This window comes from Typopeltis vanoorti, chromosome 25 (genome assembly GCF_054136105.1).
Source record: "Typopeltis vanoorti isolate ZY-2024b chromosome 25, IOZ_Tvanoo_1.0, whole genome shotgun sequence".
In the NCBI taxonomy this organism is placed as follows: domain Eukaryota; kingdom Metazoa; phylum Arthropoda; class Arachnida; order Uropygi; family Thelyphonidae; genus Typopeltis; species Typopeltis vanoorti.
In genome coordinates this window covers 77,894,534-77,919,954 of record NC_143573.1, presented here as the reverse complement: position 1 = coordinate 77,919,954, position 25,421 = coordinate 77,894,534, and the positions used below count along the sequence as shown (strand labels likewise).

The 25,421-nt window shown below is 35.0% G+C and overlaps 1 protein-coding gene and 1 pseudogene across 1 annotated transcript; one reads left to right on the top strand and one right to left on the bottom strand.

The window, feature by feature from the left end:
* Positions 1–2,531: 2,531 nt before the first annotated feature.
* On the bottom strand, positions 2,532–2,978 carry LOC150092869 (protein CFDP2 pseudogene; annotated as a pseudogene).
* Positions 2,979–8,085: 5,107 nt separating this feature from the next.
* LOC150092868 (zinc finger MYM-type protein 1-like) lies at positions 8,086–8,580 on the top strand. Its single transcript, XM_090414303.1, has one exon. It carries the CDS (start codon positions 8,086–8,088, stop codon positions 8,578–8,580), a length of 495 nt encoding a protein of 164 aa, XP_090270429.1.
* The last annotated feature ends 16,841 nt before the right edge of the window (positions 8,581–25,421 follow it).

Sequence of the window (25,421 nt, the reverse complement as noted above, 5' to 3'; positions counted from 1 at the left end):
AAGGACATTTACTACGTTTACTAGTTATTCAGAGAGCCTTTCTCTTATTGATAAAATATGTGAGGAAACTGTATGCAACGCTTGTTAAAGACGACTAGAGTTCAATCACGTCAAATACTCCAGCTTTAATTTTGCAAAATCTTCCAAGAACAGCAAAATTGCCCGTGCTTTGAAGCCATACAACTGTAGAAAACTATTCCCAACATTTTTCGCATTAGGCACAACATGGCTACTCCATCAAAAACGACAAGAACAAAGGCGTGAGAACACCTCTATTTGCTAGACAGAGTTAATAAATATTACTGACTCATATCTTTCAGTCATCACTCTTTTAATCATGAAGAAAATGAAAGTGGTAGAATAGTAAGTCGCAATTAACCGATCGTCGATCAAACAACACTGTTAAACGACCGTAGAGAACTGTTCCTAACATTTTCCCAATAGGCACAACATGGTTGTGCCTATTGGGAAAATGTTAGTCACAATTTGACGTAAAATACTGAGGACGTTCATAATGTGTTTTCATGAAACACCTTCTGCCTTTTGCGTCAAATTCTGGCTAACGCATCTTTCAGTTGAATTTATTAGTACTTATCCGAGTGGATAACGTAATATTTATTATTATTAAGAGAGACTTCCAGAGAATCGGGGACTCATCGAGGGAGGCCACATACTACACGCACCAGCTATCATACTTGAATTCATTCACACTGCTTGCACTCACAACATCCAATGGAAATCCATTCCAATCACGCACCACCCTATGAGAGAAAAATCTAACCTTCTTCCTAGTGGTATTCATTCTCAGCTTCCAAGGATGCTGTCTCGTCCTATTCCCACCATCAATAAATTGTAAAACCCCATCAATTGAAATTCCGTATGACACCCTTTCAGAAGTTTTCAAGTCTCAATCATATCACCCCTCTTTCTCCTGTTTGCTAGTGTCTGCAGTCTACAAATCTCAATCTGTCTTCATAATCAGTATTCCACAATCCTGATATCATTTTAACACTCTTTTTTGCACATTCTCCACTATCAGAATCGCAACGGAAACCAGGAGATTAGACCTGGCACATAAATTTGTGGTACGTTAATTTCATTGCCCAGTGTGAGATGGAATTTACTTACCCGTCACCCCTGATTACTGGAGGCCTAATAGGGTTTGAAAAGTTCCGTGTTCTGTTCCCCACCCAGTCCCGTTTAGGTTAATTGCCACGACTCTACAGAATTCGGTCATTCACTTTCAACTTAAGGATGTTTTATTAGATGATTTATATTAGCAATATTTCCATATGATAACCGTTTAAAATTTGCTGCTTTTTTTTAGAAATAATAATCCTATTTAGGCGCAGTTACGCCTCCAGTATTTTAATGGTGTTCATGATCAACATGAGAACCTAAATAATTTATTCATTTATTTTTTATTAATTGCTCCAGGTGGTCTGGAATTCCCATTTTTCTTAAGCTTTTCCATAGAGTATCCCAGAACACTTGGAGCACTTAATAAAGCAACTTTACAAGAAAGACAGAATCGAACACAATCAAAAGCTTTTGTATAATTCACAAAGCACAGATACATCGGGAATATTGAACTCGTTTTTTTTTTTTTTTCTATTAGACGTCTCAAATTTGCAATTTAGTCTCTGGTTCCTCTACCAGCTCTGAAACCTGTCTCTTCATTTGAATTTGATGTTCAATAAAATTTTTCGTTCTTTCCTTAATTACATACAGCAAAATTTCACTTGCATATGAGATTAAGGAATAGCTCTATAGTTGTTGCAATCACTGGTGCTCCCTTTTTTGTGCAGTGGCATAAATATCGATCTGGCCCAGTCTTCAGGCCATTCAGCTGTTTCCCAAATTTTGTTGCAAAGTTTATGCAAAATATCAATTATCCTAGATTCTTAAGAAGTTCACTTGGTATTTCATCATAACCCAGAGCATTTCCATTCTTGAGTTTTTTCAGCGACAACTCAATTTCTGCTCCATTCGGTTCTTCAAATGAAAGAGAATTATCTTTATATGGATCAGCACAGTAATTTTTCCATCTATTGAAGATATACAAATTACATCTATGGAGGATATAATTATAAATTCTAACAGATTCTAACGAGGATATCATTAGTTTCTGTTAGAATTTGGCCATTGGCATCAACTATATTTAAAGTTTTTGAAGTTTCTATTTATGATGTTAATCTTATTAAAGAGGACTTTTGCTTGATTTTTGTTGCCATGTTCTTCTATCTCTTCACATATTTTACTTAAAAAGTTTTCTTTGTCTTTTTGCAGAGTTTCTTGATAAGCTTAGACTTGTTGAGTAGTTCTGTCTGTCCACTTCTGTTGATAATCCTTTTGCCTCGAGTGCCCTTCTATTTTCAATTTCTGATAATGTGCCATTAGATATCCATGGGCTATTTGTTCTTTTTCTTTTGGGTAGAGTTTCCTTTGATGTTCCCAAGATTATTTCTTTTGTTTCATTCCACAGTTCTTCAGGAATTCTTTCATTAGCAGAATTTCTTAATTCTGAAAATCTATTTTCCACTTAGACAGATTTTCATATCTGCAGTGAGGAGTTGATGATCTGAGCCACAATTTGCTCCTTGAAGTGGTTTTGCATTTTTAACCATGGATTTCCAACGTTGGTTGATTAAAATATAGTCAATTTGATTTCGTTTTCTGTCTCCAGGTGATTTCCATGTATACAATCTACGATTGTGATGTTTATAGAAGATATTGGTTGTGGCCAGTCTTCTCTCTATGCAGAAGTCTATCAGCATTTCTTCTCTATGCTTTTGACGACCAAGGCCAAAGGAGCCAAGAACATTTTTATTGTGACTGTCTACTGATTTTCCAAATTTTGCATTGAAGCCACCTTTTATAATTAAAACATCTTTTTTGGATACTGCTTCAATGCTAGCATTAAGTTGTTCATAGAAAGTTTTCAATTGTTTTTGCATCTGCATCACACGGTGGTGCATGTATCTGAAAGAGTGACAGGAATAGGCTTACAGTTGATTCTTATTGAGATCATTTTATCATTAATGGGATTGTATCCAAGTGCTAATTTGTTCAAAGATCTGCTGACTATTGATGCAATCCCATTTCTACTTGATGAATCAGATCCAACAAAATAAATGCAATTTCCCATTCGAGATGAGAAATGTCCTTTGTTCTTCCAGTGAGTTTCTGCAATTACTAATGTCTACTTTTCGATGTATCGATTCTCTTTGTATGATATGAAATTTCCCAACATGTAGGAGACCTTGTATGTTCCATGTATCGACACGAGTGATTTTTCTTAATCAGTGTTTATTGTTTAATCTGAAATTTTCATTGGTGGAATCATCAGTTTGGAAAACGTCATAGTCCCTCAACTGATCTTCTATTCTAGGTTGCACGTTCCTTTTCCCTCCGTGCCAAGAGGTGTACTACCTTGGTTTTCCAGGCTGGTAACTTCCCCCCCCCCCCTTATATTTACATTCCATTCATTGTTGTCATGGGAAAATAGTAGAGTGTTTTTTTCTTTCTTTCTCTACCCTTGCTTTCTCTACAAAAGTGCTACTTCCATTACAACTGCTTCAGCTCTGCCAAGTAGTTGTCTGGACGACCAGAATACTTATTGATGCTGCACATCTTCAGCTTCTTCTAGGCATCCTTCTTAGTTTGGCTCCTACTCATTTGAAGACCTGTCCGGCATCTGTTGTATTCAAAGCAGATAGTCGCAGATGGCATATGTACATGTGATCATAAAAGAAGAAAAGAAACGCATTCGCGAACTTTTACATAAGAACTACTTTGATTCGTGTTTATTGCGGGATTCCTAAAATTGAATTCTTGTGTTAGGCAGCAGGAACAAATATTCTAACCGAGATGTACGCATCTGTTGATTAATTGCATTAATATTAGTTCGTGACCATTAATATGCGTGATGTGTAAGAGAGGGATAAAATTACATTGTTTTATGAAACCGGTTGCATTTTGGAAATCGACATTCATTAATTTTCTACACGTATACATCACCTGTACTGTTAGAGGAACTATTTTCGACATTGCTCATAACGATCATTATCAGCAATGTCGAAATTGAAATTGGATTTTACCGAGTGGGAAATCCGTTCTGTTCTACCATTCTAAGGTGCATTTTAAAGAGCTTTGTTTGCTTGTTAAAATTAATTAATCTGCTTGCCGACTTTGCAATCATTTGCTGCAAATTTGCACAGGAAACCGCAACAAATATCAACGTCTTCAAATGCAAACTTGAGTTACTTTCCTTTTCCCTAAGATTCTTTCTTCGAAGAGCGTCTTTCTAATTACTTGGCCGTTGTTTTTCGATACTCTTTATCTAGCAGGAGTAGAAAAGTTAATTTTCTCTCAACTACTATTCTCTTGGGAGCTAAAAGTACCTGGTGTGTTTATTGCCTTGTAATGAAAGTGCATTAACATTTCCAACTGCGTAAACGCACCTGCAAGAACAACTAATCAAGATAGGATTCCGCTTCATTAAATCTTCTCCGATTCCTAATATCGTTCAGCATTGTTCCCTCTTTCTAATCCTCCTCTCTATTCTGACTAATAAAATAGCCAAAATTAAATAAGCCAACGGAGGCCGCATTCATTGGGTAGAAGGAAAAATATTTCTAATTTTTCAACATAGTTGGCAAAGTTCGTTCTCCCCAACACTAAACTATCTCCTTTTCATTCGTTCTTCATCGAGTTTCAAAGAAAATTAAACATAGCTTTTACGTATAAAATATTCATAGATAACTCATTTAGCTATTAAGTAAGTTAAAGACCTCTGAACGTTGATGGCAAATTGCGTAGCAAGAAACGAAGAATAAGAAAAATTTATACCCAATCCATTAACGGCCTTTTAGAATGCATGTTGAAATACACTTACGATTCAGACGGGAGATAAAAAAAAAAAATGTACATTTAGGAAGAAAATCGCAAACTGATTTGTTCAAAATTTTAAGCATATTTCTCTTTCCTCAAATGGAAACGCAAATTTTCAATAATAAAATATTCCATTTTTTTTTTCCGGCTGAGTATTAATATCGCTTGTCCTAAACCACAGATTTGTCTGAAAAGATTTTCTCTTTTATTTTCTTTCTCACAGAGAAAATACCACAATTCGAATCCTTATAAACTTTTTAAGGGATTTCAACTGAAAGTTAGTTCGCCTGTCTCATTTGGAGTTGGAAGAGTTCTTCCTCCCGTAAATTTTGTTTTTTTAAATGCATTTTAATTTAATCCTCCGCTAAACTCGGTTCTTTAGTATATTTAGCGATTATATAATTTTTAGTATAATTACTAAAAAAAAAAAAATTGTATAATCACCTTGTATTGTTAGCTGCATGGATATATTCTCGAAAACCGATTACAGTAGTCACCCCCTCTCCGCGGTGGGATACGCTCCAAGACATCCCCCCCCCCCGATATCTAAAACCACGTATTGTACCAAACCCTATACTATGTTTTTCCTATAATTTAATTTAATGTTTAATTTATAAATTAGGCACAGTAAGAAAATAACTAATAATAAAATAGAACAATTATAACAACATATAATAAAAGCTAACCGAATGTGAATATAATATGAGCAACCTCAGCATACGTTTTTATTATTATTATTTATTTATTATTTTATGTAGTCGAGAACTTTCACCTTTTTTCACTTAAAAGGAAGCACTTTATGGCTTCTCTTTGGCATATCCGAATTGCCAGCATCACTACTCTTGTGCTTTGGGGCCATTATTAAGTAAAATAAGGGTAACTCGAACACCAGCACTGCGACACCGAGGCAGTCGATCTGATAACCGAGACCTACCCAGAACGGCTGGCGCGCAATTTAAAACTAATCAATTGTTTATTTCTGAAATCTTCCATTTAATATTTTTGGACGGCAACTAAAAGACTAACAAGCGAGTATCGTATATGGATGATATCGTATATGTAATCTATATGACTAACGGGTGAGTATCGTACAGCATGGATACGCTGGACAAAGGAGTAATTCACGGCGCGAGATTTGATCGCGTTGGTCAGAACAACGCGCAATTTAAAACTTATAAATTGTTTATTACTAAAAGAAAGTCATAAGCAGGGGCAGCTTGTGCACAGGGCCGGCTCTACCGCCGGTGAAACGCGTGCATTTGCACGGGGCAACTATTTTTTTTGGGGAGCGGCCAAAATGAAAGTGAATAAAATGAAAATGTGGAATAAATAATAATAATATTGCGTAAGATCGCAGTTTTTATAATAAGTTGACCAGTGACCTATTATGCCCATGATGCTGTTTCTATTTCCGACAATCCGTCGACCAATGATACTCGCGTAATGCTCTTCGGTAATCGAAGCTATGTGAGTCATTCTTCGCTTACTCCCTTTCCCTCTCGCCCCTCCTCTATTCCTTGCATACGCAACAATGGAGTCTGCAATAAAACTGCATTTAAAAGTTCATTATGCGATATTATATTTCCATCTTGTGCTTGTTAACTTGTTATGAATTGAATTTCCCACTGTTAGCTGCTGTTAAATTCTGAATGAGAAGAATTGTGATATAATAGTATCTCATTCAGAGTTTTAAATATAATCTGCCATTCCCAAGGCCAAATTTGTTCATCAGAATAAATGTTAAAATATTACCTACTGTTGCGTGTCACTATTTTGTATAATATATTGTAATATATTTGTAAAACTGTTAGTTGTATTAATCATGCTAATTCTTAGTATTGGGTATGCATACATTGTGAACTAAACACGGGAACTTAATCCGATTATATGAATTACTGCCTAAGGCAAGACACGTGTACTAGAAAACGAGTCATATACGAAGTAATTGAAATTTCCACTAAGAGTCCTTCTCTTAGAGTAACGGCCGTCGATACTGTAATCTCCAAAACGTTTCACTTGTTTTTGGGCGTGTATTAAGATTAAGGAAAGTTGATTTTGCTCAGTGACTGTTACAGTGATAAGATTTTTTTGAGTTTTATATAAATTAAAAGTTAGTACAGTGTTTCAACCTCCATTAATTACTAAATAATACCATACTAATAATATTTTATTGTAGGTTTAAAACAATTTTAATATTCAAATCGATTACAATGTCCGATAAAAGAAAAAAACTATCAGGTGCAGAATATCGCAAACGGAAACTGGAAAAAGAACGTGATGTTCAAAAACATAGCGGGACTTTACTTAAGTATCTAAAAACTGAATCAGCTGATGTAGGGCAGGAGGAAATAAGTAAATGTGCCGAAACAATGATTCTGAGCTCATGGCAAGCACTTCTAACTCGGATCCCAGTAACATAGACATTGCAAGGAATCTCGAAAATGAGACTGATATGACATTTTCCAAATCTAGAGATTTAAGTGAACTTGATAGGTACACTGATCCAGCTAGATGGAATCCTTCTTTAAGCAATGCCGAAAGACTGGAAATGGTAAAAAATGGCCCGCCAGAGAAACCAAATAGTGATTTCATTTTTCTGAGCAGCTCTCATGGTAGGAAATTTTCATTAAATTTTTACACCAGGGAACTAAGCAATGGAGAACATATTAATCGGTCATGGTTAGTGTATTCAAAAGAAAAAGATTCTGTATTTTGTTTCTGCTGTAAGTTGTTTTCCTGTAATATGTCATTCACTACTGATGGGTATAATGATTGGGGTCATTTGTATGTGTATCTTAATGAACACGACAAATCCAAAAGCCATTTGGAGTCCCATAAAAAGTGGATTGAATTATCGTCCAGGCTTAAATTAGAACAGACAATTGATTCAATGCAGCAAAAGTTATTAAATTCAGAAATTCAGCACTGGAGGAGCATAATAGAACGCCTAATTGCTGTTGTCCAGTTCTTGGGTCAGCAATGCTTACCATTTCGTGGAACATCTGATAATTTATATCACCCTAATAATGGAAATATTTTACAGCTTGTTGAACTGATTGCTAGATTTGACAGTGCTATGTCTGAACATTTAATGAGAGTAGCTTTGGTTCGGCCCAACATTATCATGGGAAAAATATTCAAAATGAATTGATTGCTCTCTTCTCTGGAACCATAAAAAAACAAATAATTTCTATGGTTGAGAAAGCTAAACATTACAGCATAGTTGCAGACTGTACTCCCGATGTAAGCCGCATTGAACAATTAACATTAATTGTCAGATTTGTTAATACAGATCCAACTGATATCAACATTCATGAACATTTTCTTGGTTTTATTCCTGTAGAAGCCACTACAGGCTCAGCGTTAACCGAATGTATCGTAAGAAAATTATCAGATATGAATATTCCAATCGCAAACATGCGTCGCCAGGGTTATGACAATGGATCGAACATGAAAGGAAAACATTCAGGAGTTCAACAACGCATTAGGGACTTGAACCCAAGAGCTTTTTATATCCCTTGCTGTTCTCATTCTCTCAACTTGGTGGTCAATGATGCTGCAATGTCATCTAGAGAAGGGATTTCATTTTTTGAAACTGTTCAGAAATTGTATGTGTTTTTCTCAGCGTCAACGCTACGTTGGGGAATCCTTAAGACACATATTACAACCCTAACGCCCAACCATTAAGTACAACTCGCTGGGAATCTAGAATCGACGCTATTCGTCCTTTAAGATACTATATTGAGAAGTTTTATTATGCATTGATAGAAATTGCTGATGATGAGTCAGTAGACAAAATGGCGAGACACGAAGCTGAAACCCTTGCTCTAAAACTTAGAGACTTTAAATTTTTATGTTGTCTGGTTATATGGCACTATGTTTTAAATGAAATTAATGTTGCAAAGCATAAAGATGGAATTGTCTAGCGCCATAAAAACATTGGGTAATGTTCTCAAAAGTCTTAAGAATCTCAGAAATGATAAATCATTTCAAAATTTTATTGTCGATGCTACAACATCAGTTGAGAAAGTCGAAGCTGATGCTGATTTGAAACCAACATTCGAAAGTACCAGATTGCGTCAGCAGAAAAAGCAGCATGATTATGAAGCAAGAGATGAACCTATTTTAGATCCCAAAACAAAATTCAAAGTTGAGTTTTTCTTTTTTATTATTGATGTTGCAACTAATTCTATTGAAGAAAGGTTCGAGCAATTGGAACAGCACAGTTCACATTTTTTATATAACATCTCTAAATTAAAATCTGAGACGACAAATGAGTTCTTGAACAATTGTGAAAACCTAGAAGCCGTTTTAACACATGAAGAAAATAGAGACATCGATGCAATTGAGCTATGTGATGAACTGAAAGTAGTGTCCAAATTAGTACCAGAAAATACACCGCCAATTGAAGTTTTTCGTTTTATTGTTGAAAATAACTTTGCTCCGAATGTCGCTGTCGCCCTAAGAATATTACTGACATTACCTGTGACGGTTGCAAGTGGTGAGCGTAGTTTCTCAAAACTGAATCTTATTAAAACTTACTTACGCACAACAATGGCCGAAACTAGATTGGAAGATCTTGCCATGATTTCAATTGAACATGAAATCGGTCAGAAATTAGACTATGCACACCTAATTTCTGATTTTGCAAATATGAAAGCAAGAAAAATGTATTTTTAATCAGTAGATACTAAAAACAATATAAATTCTAATTAAAATAATGTGAAAATAGTGCTAAAACAACAACGTGCACATTCTATAGTTAAGTGTAACTCAACAGTTCACCGTTGTACAAGTGAAGATCATTCCATATATGTAAGTAATAAATTATTACTACATTTCATTTAATTGTCAATTGATGAAGTCGATAGTTTATTTTATGAATATGCTGTATTTTAATCACTTTATCAGTGCATTATTATTAATGGTACTATATTTAAAATTAATGGTCATGAAGCTAATGTTGAACATAATGGTTTTCAAAATTCCAAAAGTTAATTTGAGGTTGGTGCTAGGGCGACAAGTAATGGATTGCACGCGGCAAAAATTCTAGAGTCGTCCCTGCTCGTGCATAGGCACTACGGAATTGCAGCAACCCCAATTTTTCTAGATATATAAATACATTTATTAATTTATTTATATTTGCTTGTAATATTTAATTTTATCATAAACCGTCGTATATAATTTTCTTATTTTGTATAGAAAATAATAAAAATCCATCTTGTAGCACTTAGGAGGACGAAGGACGCAAGCAGCACTGTTTACCACAGTGTCATATTGCTACGCACGCAAGCATATGCACATCATAGTGAGCTGCGAGCTATTAGCGTAATGCGGCACTGTCCGTCGCGCAGTTCCATTGTTGTTTATATGCAGCTTGCGCCGGTAGTAGAGTATTCGTAGTGCTTATCGTGTTTACTCCGTCTCTTTAAATATTTGGACATTACAATTAAATCCTTTAATTGTAATGTCCAAAAATTATAAATCCATTCCTTTAATTACAATTAAAGGAATGGATTTTATTTTTAAGTAATTTTGAATTATACCAAACTGTATAATTTTATCGATAATAAACGATATTTTTTCATGTTTAATTTTTACCATAATTTTGATATTTTATCCAAACACGTATACACTGTACTTACAGTGTGTATGCATATTTCGAAAGTTGCAGGCATCCCCCCCCGATTTCAAGCCACGAGCCGCCACTGGTCATAAGGCTTCATTTCGGTGATGTAAAATTATATCGGCAAAGTGGATATTCGATCCAACATTATTTCAAAGCCGAATGTGTGTAGAAACTATGAAAGTTTCATAAGTTACGTGCACGCATATTTACAGATAGCTAGAATATCATATTCGATCAGCTGGAATAAAGGCACAGAAGGAAACGACAGATGAAAATTGCTATATAACCCTGCGGAGGTCGCGGCTGATCTGACAGATACAAACAATTGTTTAATATAAATATTCTTACACATATCCAGTGTATAGCTTGGAGGTCATGAGTAGCTTCACATGCATATGTTACGAGTGATATTCCACACTGTTTATGTGGTCAGTTTTGGTTTAACACGTTATCTAAAGGTGTGTGAGATTTCATAGCAAATTGTATCTGAGAGATACTGCGACCTCCTATGTCAGTATAGTAAAGTTTTTTTTTTTTTGTAATTGTAGCGGCAAAATAAAATTGTCTACAATAAGCAAAGGGAAAAATTCAACTCCAAACGATATCAAACACTGTCGTATGTGAACATTCATAACCAAATCCTCTATTTTTTTTTTTTCCTCTAAGTAATCATTTTCATTCTTTGAACTCCACTGTTAGTTAAAGAGCAGTTGATGGTGGGTTTTTTTTTTTTTTGGTCTTATGGACCAAACGAACTATTTGACATGATAAAAATTCCTCTCTCGCTTCATGGAATTTTACACACCGGTGGTTTCAACTTCCAACAATTTTGGAAACCTTGTCTCTGAATATTATTCCCATGGAACCCTATTCATTTTGGTCTATTTCAGTGCATGATTTTTTAAGAATTGCAATACTTTAAAAATTACAATAACAATATCAGAAAATTAGAATTATAATAAACTCAAAACGAGTGTGTTCGGTAGTTCAACTGTTTACTGTTAAAACGACTCGTACTTTAGTACGGGTATCTAAAAATCTTATTGAGACTTTTTTTTTTTAAATAATTAACTTCAAATTATGAAAATATTTTGGAAAAAAAAAGTAATAAAAAATTAGTGTTTATTAAAAATATTTTTGCGCTATCCGCCTTTAAAAGTAATATAAATTTCATAAGTTTTCATAAGACTCCATAAATTTTAATTAATTCTAAAGTTTAATTATAATTAATTCGATTCGTTTTGCCAATAATAATGATCTGATTGTAAGAAAATTTGAACCAAGTTTTCATATTCTCGTATCTAAATCCCAAAATTTATCTAATTCGGAAATCGAGCCAGAGCGGAGTTTTTGCAAGTAGTGTCATTCGTATTTTCTTTGTTTATTCGCTTGTAGGTGCGTGCGTGTTTGCCATGCTTATCTACAATTGGTCAAGTTAATATATAGAAATTGCCAGCCTGGTTAGCCGAGCGGTTAGCTTATCCGCTTCCAGCCAAGAGGCCGCCTTTCGAATACCGCCTAGGCATGGATGCTTGTGATTGTCTTCCACCTTCATGGATTCCATCAGAGTATAGATACAATCTCCCAAGATGGACTGGATCAGGTTGGGTCTTCTTCATGGGAGAAGAAGACCCAGCTCTCCCGCAATGGGAGAAAACAGGCTGAACATCATCAATGTATAGAAATTGAGATTCCTCCACAATGTTTGTTCGGATTTCAAATACCGTCTTTCATTAAAATCCACCCACCTCGCCTATTACCGAACAAAACGAATCTGATAAGTACTTAATGCATTTTGTAAAGTGCACCTGATAAGTGCTTTACATATCCTTCCAGACAGTGATTTTCAGTTCAGTTTCAGACTCGTGGGAATATTTTTAAGCTCCAAATTGAACCACGTTTATTGGTGGAATGATTCGTAATTATAGTAATTCCTTTCTCACCCGGATGGAATTTAACGATATTTAGAATCGCTAATCTCTATTAAACTCAATCGAGTCATTTCAATTTTTGTTTCATTAAAATAGCAGGATTTATGTAACACAAAATTGTGTCCGTAATGATAATGAACTGTCATCATACAAATATGCCATTACGAAATTTTATGACTGTCTACGATCATTTTATTTCTTGTTTAATTCAAGTTTGAAAACGATAAAAAATATTGCCTTAATATTAAGTGGAGTTTTTTTTTTCTTCGTGACATTTTTTAACATCAACGAAACTCGAAACTTAGCTAAAGAAAAAAAAAAAAAACTATCCTTCTATAGAAACGTTTGTGATAATATCATCTCCAAAACCGCATAAAAGTGGAATTACTACACCTTAGTGTAGTAGAAAGAATGCTAAATGTTGTGATTGTAGGTCGAACAGTTTTCGTTACAAAAGTCAATAACAGGACATAAAGAAGAGTGGAAGAATCAAACATTTGTTCCAAACTTCGCCTACGGCCATGAAAATGTGTTCGACATTTTATTCGCTTATTAGCTAAATATTGTATAATCAGAGGTGGAACTGATGTAATACAGATCAATATTTGGAGCACGCTCAGGTGATCGAGATTACTTTCTCCTAGTAAAATGGAAAGGCTATGCAGAATTTGGTGTTCCATAAGTATGAATTTATATAGCGGACAAACAAATAAACATTACTGTACTTTTATAAGGGATGGGCCACGAAATGATGGCCCATTTTGTTTAATGTTTCAAAATTATAGACTTCCTAAATATACTTCAGTAACGGTGTTTTATGAAACTTGGGTTTGTCGCTGAAAGTTCGGTATATCCACCATTGAGTTTCTGCATCTCTTACCGACGACGTGCCAAACGGTTTACTAACCGTTTAACGATAAAAGTTTGCATCGATGATGTTGCACCTTTTCATGATTCTTTCTCTTAGTTACAATTACGGTTAGTTAAAAATGTTTTAGATATTTCAGCTGTTTTGATTAGAGGGTGCACTTCTTTCTTCCCCAAGTTGCTTTTGCATATTCCAAATTAGTTTTCCACTTGCAAATGAATATCTAATACTGCAAGTATTTCTCATCGTATATAATCACTACGGCCCGACTTGTGAGAAAGCACAGTGTCATTTTGGACCCACTTCGTAGATTGCGTGTGTAATAATTTTATTATTGAAATCCAACCGAGTTCACTACGTATTATAATAAAAATATCATGCACAAGTTGGTAAAGTAATCATATCAAGACCCTCCCCTCCCAAAACTGTAAAACCCCACTACTCTTGTGACTTGAGAGGTCGTTAGAAACGTTTTCTTCCTTTTTCAGCTAGCACAGCCATTATTGAGACTTCTTCTTTAGCATTACTTGGTTGCACGTAGTCCTGTAGGAGTATTGAGAAAGGCGATGTAAACACATTACCATTAAAAACGCATTACTGATATTAAAATTTTGAGTGGCACTTTGAAGCTAAGATTATTTTATCTTAAGAAATTCTATTTTGCATACCTGCTCTCTTCTATTCAGTTTATCGTTTCTTTTTGTTGTCTGACTCAAGAAATTCTTGGAAAAGTACTTTCTAGCAATAATGCTCTATTGATGTTTGGGTAGCTTGATGAGATGTATTTTATCGCCGTCTTTGAAGACGGTGCATTGTCATTTTTTTACGTCTGTCTTTTCTAGTCGTAAGATATCATGCAATGTAAAATATAAATCATAATCGCTAGCCTGTTCCTACGGGGATCATCAAAATCTAATTAAAACTTTCTGTTCCTGCCGAAGACGTGACGAACTGTATTTAACTCTACCGCATCGTTTGATTCCAGCCCATCTGAAAGTGAACTGTTCTTCTATAGACGTAATTACTGAATAATTTTCACATGTAATAGATTTATAAATGTACGATTTATAAATATGATGTTTATTTTTAAAGGTGCAGTAAAAAGATACCGCTGTTAGGATTTCTGACTAGTAGTCTGCGCTCTATCCTGAACAGCTGTTTATCCCTTACAAACTTCAAATTCATCGGATCACTCACAACTATTCCTCTGTTCCCAAGATATACCTTTAAAAGCTAAATCCTTGTGTCAAAAACATTGAGATTAATTTAGGACCTCTCTCTCTCTCCTTATCAATTTATTCTGCTGCGTTGTCCATAGTTTCTGCTCATCCTTTTCACACGGTGCCCGTTTCCCACCCAAAATGGCATCTGTAAACGTTTTACTTTTTTTTATAAACACGTTAGAACGTTCCTGGACCACAAAAATTCTATATTTTCATATTGCAATCATAGCCTAGGCCTGTTCGTGCTATTTCAGACACCCAGCTCAAGAGACCAAACATAATATTTGTTTCCCAATCCACTTCAGGCCTCCACTAATCAAGGTGATGGTTGATCTCGCACAGGTCAATGAAATTCATTTACCAACGATATAAAGTTGATACCTATTGTGGGATTCGCACCTGCAGCCTGTTGGCTGGAAAATGGTTGCGCTATCCCCTCGGCCAACCAGGCCAGCCAAGGCGATAGAGCCAGCGAGGTTGATCAAAGAAACAGCCTTTGGTCGTCAAATTATTTGCCATGGATTCGAAACCTACTGAGGATATTCCTAAATCAACATTGAAGAGTTTAATCATCCGGTATGAGCTCACATACTGAGAACCTTAAAGTGGCTTGAAAAAAAAATTACTGTGTTTGGTTTGATTCCAGCCCCTCTACGATACTAATGTGATATTCGTTATCAATCTTTCGTGGGTTGGGCTCTCAAAAAAAATTAAAAACTTGTTCATGTTTATTATTTCTTTATAGTCATAGACTTAGCAATATCAGAATTCTGGCAGTAATATGGTATTGGTTCTGCAACTCTTTTAGTTTGATAATATGAAAAGTTGATTGGCGTTAGTAATATAAATTCATTAAATTAAATACTGAGTGATACTGATCTAACGTTTGACGTAAGAAAGAAGAGTTTGCCTGTTTTGTCTGAAGAAAGGACCCAAGTTTCTGCAATAAAACTTTTACCTCCTTATAAAACGTAACTCACTTTTGGCTGAAAAGTGAGTTACGTTTTATAATAACGGTTCCTCGCCTCCTAGATGGGATTTGGATCCAAATCTTTCCACTGAAGGTCGAATGTTAACTAGGTCCTGGTATGAGAATATTCTTCTTTTTCAGTTAAATAAAAAAAAATACTATCCTTGTCCGACCTAATTCAGTTTATATTCAGAAAATTGAATTTTCGTATCTCTTATTATTGTAATAACTAATATCATAACGTAATAATTAATCCCACACGTACGAATTACTAATCTACTGAGACCATGATATTCCTAAATGCAGACCGCACTGCATATCAAAATGCCCTGATAGTGTCCTTGTTCCATCCATTCTTCTTGGCATCAGAAAAGACATCAGTTATATTCATTTCCTCCCCTTTCTCTATGAAAAAAAAAAAAAGATGCGGATACTTTTATTGAAAATATTTCTTTTTTTTAATTTATGCTGTCCTAGAAGGGTAATTACAGAACAAATGTTGAATTCGTGAGCATTTCTAGACATCTTTCCGATAAAACATCGTACATTATTGTAGCCCATTTAGCTCACAAGTAGGGTTCTGAGGATAACATCTCGTTATGTCAATTAATATTTCATTTAATGAAATATTAATTGACAAATATTTCGTTTTGTGTCTCGCAACGCATCACTGTATAAGGATGAACAATCGGACGTCGCAATCCTACATGCTACAGCTACGTTGTAGCACAGTTGGAACCTCTTAAATTCCGAATTTTAATGGTTCTTCATTACATAATGATTTCTGAGATACAAAACGAAATATTTGTTAATCATTTAAATGAATTTATCTTTTACTGTTATTTGTTCTTCAATTCAAATCGTGTTCCCGATGTTGTTGTCGATCATCCGAAGGTTTGTAATCAGAGTTATGAGAATATGTTACGAATCCAGTTTTTAATGTATTGCCCACAGATCGAATTTAATCTTATATTGGAGCATATCAGTCAAGTAAACTCGTTAGAAGCACGTTGCAATTAGTTAACTTCTGTCGGAAGAAACATCGTTATAACCGATTAAATATATATTAGGGTAAAATTGTCCCTAGAAATAAACAGATACATAATTAAGTTTAATTTATCCACCACCGTAATATTTTAATAAATTTTATATATTAAAACAATATATTTACGTTATCGACAATTTATACTTGATTCACAAAGGGATGTCTAGGGTTTAAGTAACTGCGGGATTAAGACGTCCAGAACGTGATTATGTACACGGTCGACTGCATACGCTACTCACTACGCAGGATAAGTAAATGAGTAGATTTGCAAACGTAAATGCAAAGAGTAAAACCAAATGAGTCGTCTTGAATAAACATGGTGTAATTTATTCAACATTACCTGTTACGAGCGAGATTTAAATAAAGTTTCGTAATTGGTTCAGGAGAGGGGAGAACCTAAATCTGGTAACATAACTAAGTCATGTTAATAGACGTAGTGTTTCTCGCGATTGAAGAAAATGACGAAAAGCACTTTGCTTCTTGAAAAAAAGCGCTCTTACGAGAAACAAATATTCCTCGGTTTAAAATATTACACTGTGATGCATAGAAAACCGTAGAAGACTTCGTTATCATTACATCAAAGTTTTGCTGTATATTTTCACTTTGCGGTAACGAGAACATCACGGCACCCCACCGAGATGTATTCGCAATGAAAGACTTTTAATTTCCTTATAAAATCTGCATTCCATACTGTTCATAAATTACTTTATTATATTTATCTAAATTTCATGACTCACTAAGGGTAAGTTTAATAAAACGAACCATTACATATTTATAAAGACGAGCAAATAAGACGATTAAGAAAGTATGAAAAGAATGCCTGTAAGGTTTGCGGAAAGAAAACCGAATGAATCCGATTAAAACTTTTTAAATTCTTAGAACACCTTTATTCTGTATTCACTTTTATACGAATGTCCATCAATATTGAATTAACAAATTGAATAACTTCGAAATTTTCATCTTAAAATGCATTAGTAAACAAGTTTTTTTCTGACACTGTTTCTGTAAAAGAAAGCGAAGATCTTTTCGAATTTGTTAAAATAGTAGCTCATTATTATGCACCTTTTTGAAATCTGAATATTTAAATACAAGTATTTATGGATTTTTGTCTTAATTCTGGCACGAATTGAAGGCAGCAATTTTAATTATTTCAGCGAACAACAAAGCCGAGTTTTACTTCATTAACGACAATAAGTATTAATAATAGACATTCACTAAATCCATAAGCTCGGGGTTTACACTAATTAGAAGAAACACACGTATAAACCACAGTGAACATTATTTAATTGTAAATATTTCATCCTAAGTATCTTAGGACATCATCAGTACAGTATTTAAACAAAATTAGGAATAACATACAGTTAGGGCGCATGATTACAATAGAATCTCATGAAAACGTGCTACAGTAGTAAAAAAAAAATTAATTATTTAACACAATTTTGTATGATAATTTCCCATACTTTAGGAATAGTAAGAACGTCGTTGCGGTTTAGGTTTGGTCTGTGTAGTAGGGCTTCAGAACTTTCTTTGTATAAACGTTCATGTTTAAATAAAGATCTATGTAAAAGTTTAGCCTTTTCCCAATGGATCCTATGGTTTGGATTTTCAATTCCGTGTTGAGAGAGGCCAGATTTCTGCGGTTTAAGAAGACGAATGTGGTCTTGATGTTCCGAGATGCGTTTCTGAACAGACCTACCTGTCTGTCCAAAGTAAGATAATTTGCATGAGCATGGAATCTCATAAACACCAGATAACATCAAGGGTGAGAATTTGTCCTTAGGAGAAGGTAATAAGCTGTAAATTTGGTTGATAGGTTTGTAAGTAGTGGCAAAATTGTATTTCTTCATAATTTTAGAAAGACGTTCTGAGATGCTTTTAACGTAAAGTATGGGAATGCTATGCACTTCTTCCTGTCTGGTTTTCTGGTTTGATGTATGCAGAAACGACTGATTTTTTGAGTTGTTTTGGGATTATACCCATTTAGGATGGCTGTATTTTTGATAACTTCTAATTCCTGGTTTAAAGATTCTTCAGAGGAGCAGAATTTGTGTGCTCTGGAAACTAGTGATTTAATAATGCCAGATTTCTGAGATGGATGATGAGCAGAAGAATTGTCAATGTAGCGACCTGAGAATGTAGGCTTGCGAAAGACGGAAGTGGCGATGGAACCGTCTTCTTTTCTTTGGATGTGTAAATCCAAAAAAGAGATACCCTGTGGAGATTCTTTTTCTAACGTAAAGTTGATGCGATGATGAAGAAGGTTAATTTTATCTAGAAACAGTTGTAATTCAGGTTCGGGATGATTCCAGACTGCAAATACGTCATCGACATATCTTAGCCAAATTTTTGTTATGTTTTTAAGGAAATAATAGCTTTCAATTCCGACGGTGGGATATTTAATTCTGAAGGTTTGGCATTGTAGATCACTTTAGCTACTTTGAAACGAAGTTTGTTGGCTTCAATACTGGAGAGATGCTTGATGTTTCTTTCTATATTATGTATAAACTAACAAAAGATGAATTAAATGTTCTAGCAAGAGGCCATAAATTTTCGATTTCACCAAAGTGTTTCCCATATTTTAAGACATTCAAAATCCCAAATTAAAGACATTCAACTATCAAAAACTGACTTGTTAATCAGCTTTGACATTGTCTCCCTCTTCACAAACATTCCCCATAAAGAAACAATAGAATTACTAACTCAAAAATTTCCGTCTGATATAGTTGAATTGTTCAAGTTTGTTATTGCATCAGGTTACTTCACCTGGAAAGGTCAAATTTACAAGCAAGAGGAAGGAACAGCAATGGGATCTCCTTTATCACCAAACCTAGCAAATTTGTTTCTAGAACACCTTGAGGAAAAAATATTCACTTTTGAACACAAACCAAAAATTTGGCTAAGATATGTCGATGACGTATTTGCAGTCTGGAATCATCCCGAACCTGAATTACAACTGTTTCTAGATAAAATTAACCTTCTTCATCATCGCATCAACTTTACGTTAGAAAAAGAATCTCCACAGGGTATCTCTTTTTTGGATTTACACATCCAAAGAAAAGAAGACGGTTCCATCGCCACTTCCGTCTTTCGCAAGCCTACATTCTCAGGTCGCTACATTGACAATTCTTCTGCTCATCATCCATCTCAGAAATCTGGCATTATTAAATCACTAGTTTCCAGAGCACACAAATTCTGCTCCTCTGAAGAATCTTTAAACCAGGAATTAGAAGTTATCAAAAATACAGCCATCCTAAATGGGTATAATCCCAAAACAACTCAAAAAATCAGTCATTTCTGCATACATCAAACCAGAAAACCAGACAGGAAGAAGTGCATAGCATTCCCATACCTTACGTTAAAAGCATCTCAGAACGTCTTTCTAAAATTATGAAGAAATACAATTTTGCCACTACTTACAAACCTATCAACCAAATTTACAACTTATTACCTTCTCCTAAGGACAAATTCTCACCCTTGATGTTATCTGGTGTTTATGAGATTCCATGCTCATGCAAATTATCTTACTTTGGACAGACAGGTAGGTCTGTTCAGAAACGCATCTCGGAACATCAAGACCACATTCGTCTTCTTAAACCGCAGAAATCTGGCCTCTCTCAACCCGGAATTGAAAATCCAAACCATAGGATCCATTGGGAAAAGGCTAAACTTTTGCATAGATCTTTATTTAAACATGAACGTTTATACAAAGAAAGTTCTGAAGCCCTACTACACAGACCAAACCTAAACCGCAACGACGTTCTTACTATTCCTAAAGTATGGGAAATTATCATACAAAATTGTGTTAAATAATTAATTTTTTTTTACTACTGTAGCACGTTTTCATGAGATTCTATTGTAATCATGCGCCCTAACTGTATGTTATTCCTAATTTTGTTTAAATACTGTACTGATGATGTCCTAAGATACTTAGGATGAAATATTTACAATTAAATAATTTTTACTGTGGTTTATACGTGTGTTTCTTTTAATTATGAACGCACCCAGGTTTCGTTATTTAAAAAAGGGTTTACATTGAGTAGCATTTAATTGGGGCGGGCTCGTTCGATCCATGTACTCCACTGCTTCGTCAGAAGAATTGACACTCATTAATTCCTGGATGTATAACGCAGATAGATGGGTTGGTTCAATGTATAGAATCCTTCTGCGGACATGGATGTTGGTCTTTAGGTGCATTTCATTGCCTACTGCACTGTCCCACTTGTTGGCTTAAAGTAGCTTGAAAAAAGTACAATATTTGTTCTTTAGAGCAGACTTAACGGGTTAATCTTACCTTTTAGCTTACCTCAGTACTAATATATGATACTGGGGTAGATTCGTAGAAATGTATGATAGTATGGGTTAGCCAACATCCAACTAATGGCAGTAGTGCTCGAGAGAGAGAGAGAGAGAGAGAGAGAGAGAGAGAGTTGATCTAAGAAGCCTAATAAAGGTTGGGTAAATCGTCCATTCTAACAAAACTGGCTATAATTAGTTAGTAAACTGGTAAAACAAGCCTGCAAAGAACATATTAGGACACTTAAAATGTCGAACTTTGCTACTGGTCGGGATATCGGCAAATGACGTCATCGAATTCCTCTTCTTTCGGCTAAAAACAAGCTACGTTTGCTTGTTTGGAATTAAGCTCAAAGCAACTAAGGCTGTGAGACCAGTGTAGTATGTCGATGAATTGTGTGTTCTTCTTGTTGATTTGATTTTTGAGGAATCAAAAACTTTACCACCTCCCAATGAGGTTGCAAAGTTCACTTGAAAAGTCCTTATCGAAAATCTTCGCCGCCTACACCTTTACTTCCAGTTCATTCCAACCAAAGGGCACTGCCGTTAGTCACTGACTACGGAGCCTCTACCAATAAGCAGCTGTGCGCAAGTAAGCACACAAAAACACCGAACATATGAACACTTAAAGTAAATAAAGAGGGGGGAGGGAAATGGAACGAATCCCTTTTCCAACTGCTCCACACTGATTGCCAGACCAAGGTATACAGCCACCGTAACACCGCAGGGTGGTTTTCTGTGCTTTAGTGACAGTGTGAACTGTGATTTTTTTTTTTAAACATATGCATATTGCTGGCCTGGTTGGCTGAGTGCTTAGCGTATCCGCTCTCCAGCCGAAAGGCTGCGGGTTGAAATCCCGCCGTGGGCATGGATGTTTACGATTGTCTGTGAAAATAGTAGTAGTAGTGGTGGTTGGCGGTGTAGATGATGAAGATAGGTGAGGTTGGTACATTGGTGTAGACGGAGAGTTGTAGAGTAGGTGCCCTCCCTCGATGAGTCTTTGGACTCACTGGAGGTGTTACATAATAATAATATATTTTTTTAATTCAATGCTTTTTATTATTAAAATTATGATCGCATATTATGCATTTACAAAACATGTTCTAGTTTTTTTGTGTTTTTTTTAACAATGAATTTCATACAAATTTTCCTTTTTTTATATATAATGTGTTAATAATAGTTACTATAGATGGTAATTTATCGTTTTCAATTGAATGAGATTACATTTTTAGCAGCATTTATAGTATAACAATATGTTATATTTTACAATTTTGCTTTTAATGTATTTAAGCGCTGTAACTACAGCACTTCAATGTAATATTTTTTATTTCTCTGTTGATCTCGGTTGAGATGTAATGTTTCTGCTTGCATCCTCGAAACTTTTTTAATAGCTTATCTGAGGATGACACCAGTTAGATATTTTTTTATTGATTTGATTGCTGTGTGTTGGAAGTAGGGTGATGTCTGAGAAGTCAAATGAATGATCTGAAAGGTCTGATCAAAGTGAAATTGCCAATATATTCTGGTGTTATTACATCTGTCTTGATGGTTCACATTCGTTTTTGTTGTGGTCTTATTTTTGAACTAATTAGGAGACTGTTTTTTTTTTTTCACTGTGACAGCCTTTCTATGTCTTCTGAGCTTTTAATTTGTATCAGTTTTGAAGTTTGTGACTTCAAGAATATCTTGGCATTTCTGTTCCACAAAATTTGGTAATTTTTTTCTCTTTTTGCTTTTCTTGCTTGTTACAACAGATTCTGGTTGAATGGTGTTAAATACTCAGATAGGAAGATTGGTGTATTGTCTTGCAATGCGAGTCCTTTCAAGTCCTTGGCAACTGGTTTTTTCTGTCTGCTGGCTTTTATGAGATTGTCTCTTGTGGACTTGCTTGTAAGACAACTATGACTGGTGGTAATAATAATAATTATAACTATTCTGCACACACACACCTACTAATATAAATAATTGAAACTTAACTGAACTGTGGTGAATAATACGAAAACTGTTAGTTTTATACAAGTAGTATCTTTACTCCCTATAATTTTAAATCATCCGCCGGACGGAGAAACTGAAATCATGAAAAGAAAAGACGAATGTAGTGCACTGACAGGTGAATATCCGTTTCCTCTCCCCTCAGACAGAATGGCTGATAAACTCCGTGCACCACACTCAGATAATCTTGTCTTGGATGCCATCAACATGAATACAGATTGCATTTCTCTGGACCTACTGTTATTACTTCTCTGCTAAGGAATATCCGCTAGCCTGAAACAAAGCCCGCCAGTTTATCATTTTCGTACTTATATCAGTAAAATGAAAACGTTTGTGGGAAGAATGCGTCATTCATTTAAAAACAATGGTTCATTTAGACTTATCAGAGACGGTATGAACTGAGTACAAGTTCTCTTTCTCTTATGAATAGTAGACTTGTGAGTTAAATAATGGAATGTGAGGGGGTTTATATTCCTTTACCGAATAATCGTAATCATACTGTATTTTGTAGTTTTTTTTAAGTGAACACGTAGAACGTGATCTGATTGCTCACAGATTTATATAACGATTTATAAATGACTACGTCTTTATATATTTTTTAAAAGCAAACACTTTTCGACACCAGATGGCGCAGCTTTCAAAATTTCAAAATTCACGATTTATAAATGACTACGTCTTTATATATTTTTTAAAAGCAAACACTTTTCGACACCAGATGGCGCAGCTTTCATAATAAACTTCTGTATGTTTTCTGAGATCAATGACGAGCATCGGTAACAACTGCGGCACAAGTATTTCTTCAGAGCGATGGTCCGCCGAGAACTGCTTTAACAGCAGAAACTTTCCCTTCACGTGAGTATATCAGGTTTTATGAAGGAAGAATGTACGATTCCGCATGAAGATACTGCACTCTTCGCTGCTCATTGAATGGATGAGGATCGCTCTTTTTAGTTCAAGATAGCCATGCAGCTCTTATTCTCAAAGATATAGAGATACTTGACATAGCAGAACAGAATTGAGTCATACAAAATAAAATGTAGGAACATGGTTCTCTTGAATCTCGAAGGTGAACTAACCACTTTGCATCAAAATTGCTAAAAGAGTAGCCGATTATTTTTGTCGGAGTTTTGTGAGTAATAAAAATTTAACTATTTCATCTCTCATCTGTCTGGCTTATGAATCAGTTTAGCACGTTTTCAGTTGCTGCGACAGTCTTCCGAAATGACACGATTGCTATACGATCTAACATTCGGATTTTATATGAAATATTGCACCTCTTGCATGGAAGAGTGCCATTGGACTTCACTCAGAAGAACTATATGTCCTTTGGTTTTAAAGATCTGAGTTCGAATTCGATCTACAATAGGATGCGAGAAACATTTCATGGCGCCTTTTAAACTGAGGATGAATTAGTCTTTCTTATATGTAATTTGCTGATTTTTAGCATAACAGATATTCCAGGGGGAAACATGCGATTAACATTAATTCACTTTGTGGTCTGATGGGTCCTGCTTAATACTACACCAACATTCTACCTAGGTTAAGATACGTAGGACTATGATATCCTTTCGTCATTGGGATTGGGGGAAGCACAGAAAGGAATCACAGAAATATTTCAGGATCTTCGAGAATTTCTGAGATCCTGAAATTCATTCAAATAGGAACAGGATATCGTGTGTACGTGTTAATTTTCTTTAACACCACAAGATGTCTGTTGAAAATGGTTTTGATGTGACTGTGATGTTTGTTAGTGTTAAAAAGATCTTCAAGTTCAATTTTTCGAGTAATCTTTGCTAATAAAATTCGTTATATCCCGACGATTAAAGCTATACGAGTAATTAGTGCTCAATTTTTGTGCAAGTCGAGATATTCTTTACAGTATCTGCATATGAATAAATATTTGTTAACGCGGATGTTTTATAGAGATTAAAGCATAATAAGTCATTAGAAATTTGATAATTAACATTTCAAGGAAGGAGAACGTTGTTAATTGTTCTGTAGTGGTGAACAAAATACTAAATTCAGATTGTGTAAATGTAGTGAAAAAATATTCCTCCATCTCAACCGAGAGATTAAATAGCAAAAATATCAACCATATTCGCAACTTTTGGTATAAGTGTGGACACGTTGAGGACCTCCCTCCTCCATAAAGAGAATTTCAGCAATAAAGACGAGCATCCTTTATCAAGCATTCCACACCTTTTAATAACCTATTAAATAGAGAATAAATCATTTCAAAGTCGATCATCTACTATTAGGTAGTGAGCAAATATTAATGAAATGCTACCTGGGGAAGGAAGACTTTTCTAAATGCAATATTGAGAGTATCCTCAAAATGAACTTGGGATTAATGACGCCAAATTAAAACTGACATATCTGCATTACCAAATGATATTAGTGGCTCATATTTTTTACGAAAAACTGCAAGTTAGTGCGTGATTCTTTGAAGTCGCTATGTGGTTTGTTAGTATGTATGCAGAAGCAATAATGACACGATTCCCATAAAGTGCATATTGGGAATATGGTAGCTTTGCACATTAATAATGAATAATGATGAAGACCTAGAACGAAATGAAA

Bases quoted from the DNA above. Each gene is read 5' to 3' on its own strand.
- LOC150092868 (XM_090414303.1), top strand. From the start codon at position 8,086: ATGGTTGAGAAAGCTAAACATTACAGCATAGTTGCAGACTGTACTCCC.